General features: G+C 33.4%; 1 protein-coding gene across 7 annotated transcripts; it reads left to right on the plus strand.

The window, feature by feature from the left end:
- The first annotated feature begins 425 nt into the window (after positions 1–425).
- On the plus strand, positions 426–4,083 carry LOC129284396 (uncharacterized). 7 transcript variants are annotated; one of them, XM_054919861.1, is made up of 6 exons: positions 426–585; positions 1,855–2,182; positions 2,258–2,365; positions 2,561–2,634; positions 3,256–3,408; positions 3,566–4,083. In XM_054919861.1, the coding sequence occupies exons 2-6, from the start codon at positions 2,125–2,127 to the stop codon at positions 3,719–3,721; spliced, it is 549 nt and encodes a 182-aa protein (XP_054775836.1). In that variant the 5' UTR covers positions 426–585; positions 1,855–2,124; the 3' UTR covers positions 3,722–4,083. The 7 variants fall into 7 exon arrangements, with proteins under 7 accessions (XP_054775836.1, XP_054775838.1, XP_054775840.1 ...); XM_054919863.1 differs by having other exon boundaries at positions 1,855–2,149; XM_054919865.1 differs by having other exon boundaries at positions 1,855–2,061.
- The last annotated feature ends 3,419 nt before the right edge of the window (positions 4,084–7,502 follow it).

Consider the following 7,502-nt stretch of genomic DNA (forward strand, 5'->3'; position numbering starts at 1 on the left):
CTAAGGATACAAAAAGTATATTAATCCCTCATAAATGTCATTAATCAATAATTTATCTAATTTAACCAAAATACCTTTATAAATATTGAAAATTCCTGGCTTAAAAGCTTAGGATATTACAAGTACTATTTAAGATGGATGGATTTTGAAATCTATGAATTTCGGAAGTTACTTCTCACCATTAGAGCTAAGAAACCTTCAACTTCTTCAACTGAGAAAGTTTCCTGCAAAAATGGCAAAATTGTATTTTTGCTCCAAAAAAAAAAAGTGCAAAAATGGCCCTTGAGCTTGTAAGGAAATATCAGAACTTTTGAAGCCTAAAATGTAATATTCTGTATTTTCAAGACCTTGGTGGTGATTCCCCCTTAAAAATATAAAAAAAAAAAAAAACCATCAATTTAAAATGAAAGGGAAGAATTATTTCATGAAGGGCTGGGATTAACTCATCCAAGTATGAGCTCTCGGTGCTCATCAGGCTCCCCTGCCTCTTGATCTTGTCAGGCCTGTTGCTCCCACCGTTCCTCGTCGCCGTGCGTCGTTCAAACATCCTCCTCTTGCTGTTGCGTTTCCGTCAAGCATTTTTCGGTAAGTTTCCCATGCTCATCTCGTTATCGTCATTCTTATATGATGGTGTTTTTAATTTTGCCCAAAAGAATATGATGGTGTTCGTATTTTCTACTTCTTGTTAATCTTGGGATCTGCTGCCCAAAAAAAAAATACGGAAAAGAAAACGAACAAAACTTCGTATTTTGCTAGCTAGAAAAATTAATTTCACATGTGGCTGTTGACATATATGTGGATATGCCTGTGTCAGTAACATATGTGGATATTGCCTGTAATCAACTATTTCTCTGCTGAACTGATGTATTGTTTGGTAGAATGTAGGATTTCTGTGTATAGTTTTCTTTATAATCTAGATGGAACATTAGTTGATCTAGAAGAAATTTGCCTCAAGTATTTAAAAATTTGGTTAGAGAAGAAATGTTGTCGAACCATTTACTCCAACTTGATACTCCCTACTTAAAGACAAGTGCATCGAAGCCCTTAATGGTAACAGCTGGTCTTGGGCGTCCCATTCCCTTCTAGATTTGATGGCTTCTCTTGACAAAATATCGAAAGAAATCTTTTTCAAGAATGAAGCATTCTGTAACACCGTTAAATATTCTTTTGAGCATCTTATCAATCTTGATCAGGTGTTTTCCCTATTCTCTGTTGTCTTCTCTGGATCTCTTTTTTGTTATTCCATCCCAGATAGAAAGCTTCCGCTGATACAAGTTGTAGCTCTGTTTAGTTGGAACAGTTCTCTTTTTTCTTAGCCTTTCCTTTTCCTAGGTCCTCAGTTCCCACTAAGATACTTAAGGTGCTTGTTGCTAAAATACCCCCTTTCTGCTAAAAGCCATATAAATTCATTGTAGCTGTTGTAGTAGAGTGAAGGAGCTTTATTTTGTCGTAGATTAAAAGCACCGAGAAAAGAATATGAGTGATTAGGGAGTTAAAAAGTGATTAACAAAAATATATATATATATATATTATCCATATTTTTGGGCAAGAATAAGATATATGGACCACAAAAAGGGGATATCTTGTACAGTTATAAGATATTATATTGCACAATACAGGTATTGTTGTATAATGGGACTTGCAAGCAAACAAATGAATTATGGTAGCAATACATTAATTGACTAGTTCTTCTTCTCAGCATATGCCTTTCCCTTCAATGCGTGTTCCAATTAACTCTTCATTGCAGCTTGCTGATCACACAGTTTAGTCACATTTTTTTACTGTTATATCAACATGTTATTAGTCTATTGCAACATGTCACTTCTGATGCTTGGTGACGAACTTTGATATTAGATGGTGGTTAAAAATTGGATTGGAGTTGAATTGTGAAGGGCCTGTAAACAAGATTCGAGTCACGCTAGGTGTGGTCTATTATATTGATTAAGTCTTATAATAGTGACAAGAATTGGTCGGAGTTCTTTGCAAGCTGATGCCTTGGTGGACAAATTTCAGCAACACTTTTTGCTACTATACACTCTTTTGTTGAATACTTCAGGACAAGTAATGAACCTGCACACCAACTGTTTGTTGAAATTACTGTGAGAAACTTAGTGTTCTTTGTGCATGCAAGTTTTACTCTTCATAGCAGGTTTCACATCGCCCTCAGCTTGGCAGGATAAGGGTACAATGTAAATTTCTATGTTACAGCCTTTTGATTTGGCTACTCAACTCTTCAAACTTGTTCTCTTTTGAATAGAACTGCACAATATGGGTCTTGTGAATGTTCCTGCACTTCAATTTACGAATTCTGCAGTCTTCGGAGTTCAGTCAAAGCCTATTGCTTTCTTTCAGTCGCTGAGTAGAAGTAAGTTTTTCACAAGTTACCCTTGGTAATTGGTATTTTCTGTTGTGAGGTTGAAGTTTAGGTTTCAAATATGATTATAGATATTGATTATGCCACATTAACACATTAGTGTTTTTTTTTTTTAAGTGCACAAGGATTCATATCGTTGTTTCTGTTGAGAGTAATTTTTTTTTATTGCGGGTTTGGCCAAGAAAGCACTGGTTATTGAAGCTAGGGCAAATGCTAGAAAAGAAAGTGCCAAAATCCGGAACAGGAGGATGCAGAAAAAGGTATGACTTATCCTTCTGTCATGTCTTTGTTGCTTTTGTTCACCCTTAATACTTACATATCATTTGTGTCCAAATTTTTGTATCTATAGTATGATAGAGGTGTTTTGGTTTCAGAGATTTGTCTTGTAACTTATATGTGCGTGTGTATAAATTACAATTCTGTCAATAAAAGCTACACTGAAGCCTCAATAGATATGTGCTGTGGGAACGCCGTCCCTTATCTGGGTCCTATTATTTTGTTTGAGTACCATAAACATGTTACAATGCTGCTGATAAAACTAAAGTGCATGTCTTACTTAAATTAGGTGACAAAATATATTGCTGCACCATCAAGGGAGGCTCAACTCAATAGTTTCTTAAAAGACAAGACTTGAGTAAAATTTCTTAGCTGTTTGGCTATCAATTTTTCTTTAAAGTAAAAACACAAGACTTGGAGAAAAAAATCAATTATGTTGTGCTAATCCCATAGCTTGAATTTTTATCTGACAAGGTGATGATAAACAATAAAAATTTACAAACTATAGCTTTCTTTATTGAACTCATCTGGTTATATGGAACTCTACTGCAAACTGATCTATGAATATTATTGGTCCTATGCTTTTGTCCCTGTCATTTTTGCAGTTTAATGGAACGTCTAAAAGGCCAAGGCTTTCAGTATTTTGCTCAGAGAAGCAGTTGTATGCCATGCTGGTGGATGACCGAAACAAAGCGTGTTTGTTCTATGGAAGCACATTGCAGAAATCTATCCGACAAGATACTCCTTGTACCACTATTGTAATTACCGCACTCAGCAATTTGACAAATATTCAACGAAAGCGAGACAAAGAACCTTTTTCCTTTTACTCGTGAATCGTTTGTGTTTCCCAGACAATTTTATCTCACTGTGTCTTACCTTGGGATCTTTTCTGATTTTGTGTATTATGATGCTCAGGAAGCTGCTCAACGTGTCGGGGATGCTCTTGTCAAAGCTTGTATTGATTTCAACATAAATGAAATATCGTCCTACGATCGCAACGGTTTTGCTCACGGAGAAAGGATGCGAGCCTTTGAAATTGCAATATCTAGTTTTGGATTCTTGTCAGGATAGATCTGCATGCAATGCTGTAACTATTGTTAAAATAGCAAAAACCGGACTTATCATTAAATCATTCAAGGCACTAGTTAAAGAGTTAATGATAAAAAATGTAGTTGAACAAGGCACTAGTTAAAGAGTTAATGATAAAAAATGTAGTTGAACAGTGATTAAACAAAGCATTTTATCAAATCAGTTAAGGTTTTGATTTAATAATTTGTCAATTCAACTAAGTGAGTTGATCTAGATTTGCATACTATGATTATTGTAGATTCTTTATAGAAGAGAGACAATCCAATAAGGATTTGTTGGATCCAAATGTATGGACTCAAATGAAATGATGCTAATCTTAAAATGGATTTTTGATGTTTGTTTAATGGTAGAATAATGCATGTTGATATGGTGCTACAGATTTTGGTCAAAACCGACCCCATTCTGGCTCCAACACAAGAAGAAAGATATCAGGAAATGAAAAAACATGTAAATAAATAATTTGGACAGGGTCCATTGTGGAGGTGAATTATAAATGAGTGTCCTAGTGTATGATATAAAAAGTAAGATAAGAAAGAAAATATTATGATGTCACAACATGATGCCCAGTTGATTACTTATTTCACTCTAAAATTAGTGTGAACGTTTGTGTTGTGTACAAGTTTGCTTGAAGGAAAAATAGTAACATCAAAATTCTACCTGTTTGGCAAGTGGCTTTTCGGCTTTTACCACATGCTCTGTTCATAGATTTAATAAAATTCTACTTGTACCTCAAAAGTTAAAAAAAAAAAAAAAAGTGGAAAGGTTAGGGACCATTTAAAAAAGTTTCAGCATCTATATTTAACAAATAGGAATTCAATTTAGTGAAAATGAACTAGTTCTTCATAACATAGTTAACCAAAGTTTGATTCTCTACTAGGAAATATGTTTATATTTAATATATGATTGTGTTTCAAATAAAAATGCTTCCAATAAAAGGATACATAAAAATAAAAGTTTCAGGATTATATTCAAGGTAAAGGTATAAATTTACTTTGAAACTTTTTCTTCAGGGGTGTCTAGTATCTTGAACATTTTTTGGAGGCAATGTTGCCCCAGAACTTTTCAAAATGGTGTAATGTTACCCTACTATTAGAGTTGACCATTTGTTTACCGTTTTTGTCTGATTGGACTTGCCATGTGGCATTTTTAAGTGCAAATTTACTCTAGAACTTTTCCTCCAAGGGCGCCTAGTGTCCTCAACGTTTTTTTTAAGCAATGTTTCCTTAAAACTCTTCAAAATGGTGCAATGTTGCCCTATTATTAGAGTTGACCGTTTTGTTTGACTCACTTGCCATGTGGCATCCATGTGGCATTTTTAAAAAAAATGTCATCCACTCCATCCTTGTTTCTCAGTTGCACATCGCTCTCCCTCCTCCACCTCGGCATTTGCAAGACAAGAGCTAAACGAGAAGCCCCATAGTTGTCACCCATTGGGTTGTTATTTTTCTCTACTTAGTGTTAGTCAATCTGAGTTTTTAATTTTTGGTTCTTGTTTTTTTTTGGATATTTTGTGTTATTATTGAATTGGTGGATTCTTGAGTTGTGTTTTTTTATTTCTCTCTATCCCTTGCCTTTAATTGTTTTTTGATGTTGAAATGTTGGGTTTGATTGTTTTTTAATGTTGAAAATGAGTTTAATTTTTCATCTTAGCGTTCTGGGTTATTATTCATTTTTAATGTTGTGGATGAAAAAAAAGAAAGCTAATGAAGATGAAACATAGCTCTTTTTATTTTTTTTATTTTTTAAAAAATACCACATGGCTACCATGTGGTAAGTGAAGTCAAACAAAATGGTCAAACTCTAACAGTAGGGCACATTACTCCCAAAAAAAAAAAAGTTGAGGATATCAAATGGCCATAGAGGAAAAGTTTCAAGATAAATTTATACCTTTATCATTTTTTTTAATTTTTAAAAATGTCACACCACAACTACGTGAAAGTCCAGTTAGACAAAACGGTCAACTCTGACGATAGGATAATATTGTACCATTTTGGAAAGTTGCGGAGCAATATTGCTCCAAAAAATTGTTTAAGATATCATATGCTTTTAGAAAAAAAAATTTAAAAATAAATTTGCACATTTACCGTTATATTTAATAGAGATTTCCTTTGTACACTCAATTATATTTGCCCAACTTCAATTCCCATTCCCTTTGTGTCGTAAGTTCCGACTATTTAACCTCTCTTTCCCTTGTGGATGTGAAAAGCGGAACTAGCTAAAATATTTGATATGAACACTTATTTTTTCCTTTAAACTTTTTTAAGAAATATTGGGCACCAGTATTGAAGGGCGGGATGATATTCTCTTAAAACAATTTTTTGGGAGCAAAATCATCCTTCCATCAAATACTCTATCTTTTCTGTTATTTGTTGATATGAAATAATTAAGAGTCCACATATAGTAATAATAAGGTATTTTGACCCGTTATGCCATTGTTTAGCTGCTAAAATCAAGCACAGTTTTTGTCACTGTCACTTCAGCTCTTTTGTCCCATCTTTCAATATAAAGTAGCCAATGTTTCTTAAAAAAAAAAAATAAAGAAAAGATAATCTTTAATCCTTAAATCTAATCTAATCAACTCGTTCAAATAAAATGATACAAATCTTTAACTGTGATAACATTTTTTTTTTTTTTGAATATGAAGAGGTAAAATTAATCCAAGCAAGGATACAAGCAATTCAGTTCACACATTGAGACCTATTCCTTTCTCAAAGTTGCATGTTACCAAAGTCTATTAAATTTTTTCTATATGGTCAAATCATGTTATTCAAAATGTTCTTAATGCGTTGAAATAAGGTCGATCTTTCATGATAATAGTGAAATGGTAATGGCATGAGTTTTGACAGAGCATAAAAGCCATTACAAACTTTTTCAGCACTTATTGGACAGTATTGTCGGCAAAAGTGTGCCATTCTATCCTTTTAATAAAAGTCTCCATTGACTATTTAGTTGCAACACGGGGTTGCTGATTTCAATTTGTGTGTGTGTGTGAAGGGTGAAATATGAGCAAGTGTTTCAGGCTGCGAAAAAAATGAATGTGTTTGTAGGACTGTTTACAAAAGTCCAAATGTACCAAACACACGTTAAATTTTACACAACTATATATTTTAATACAGTCTATATATGAGTATATAAATGATCTGTTTTGAATGAGTTATTAATGTGAAAATTTAACCCTGTTTGGAACCCCATTAGAAATGGATTCGCTTGAGAAAATTTTGCCATATTTTATTTGGTATAATTTATATATTTCCACCAAAGATCAGACATTAAAAAAAAAAGGTATGATTGTCATTTGGCATTATAGGAGAGTGGGCAAAATGAATTGCCCAAATTGCTACATGGTTTTACATCTACAATAATAAGTTAAATATAATTCTGCGTCCTATTTCATGTTAGGGGTATTTTCTATTTTCTTTATCCTTATCTATATTTCTATACCCATGCAATTCTCATCCTACCAAAAAAAAATTATTGGAAACGAATTCCCTTTTTATTTTAACTATTCCAAAGATACTACTATTTCCCATTTCATCCCATTCATCAATTTTTATTTATTTATTTTAATTTCCATAGCCTTCAATTCTATGTACAAACCCAACAAGGCCTTAGAAGGGAGATATAATACCTCCTCAGCAATGGCACAAAACTTAGCGGAAAATATTTAATTTCGTCTCTGCATTGATGCTCATCCATCCCAAAAAACCATGGCACTATACAAGGAAACCCCCCCCCTCTCTCTCTCTCTATATATATATATACA

This window comes from Prosopis cineraria, unplaced genomic scaffold (assembly GCF_029017545.1).
Source record: "Prosopis cineraria cultivar Desert tree isolate PC_DT_omini unplaced genomic scaffold, ASM2901754v1 PC10, whole genome shotgun sequence".
Lineage (NCBI taxonomy): Eukaryota > Viridiplantae > Streptophyta > Magnoliopsida > Fabales > Fabaceae > Prosopis > Prosopis cineraria.

Coding starts and splice junctions, on each gene's coding strand:
- LOC129284396 (XM_054919861.1), top strand. CDS start 2,125: ATGCAAGTTTTACTCTTCATAGCAGGTTTCACATCGCCCTCAGCTTGG. Junction 2,183..2,257: donor CTCAGCTTGGCAGGATAAGG/GTACAATGTAAA, acceptor TCTTTTGAATAG/AACTGCACAATATGGGTCTT. Junction 3,409..3,565: donor ATACTCCTTGTACCACTATT/GTAATTACCGCA, acceptor TATGATGCTCAG/GAAGCTGCTCAACGTGTCGG.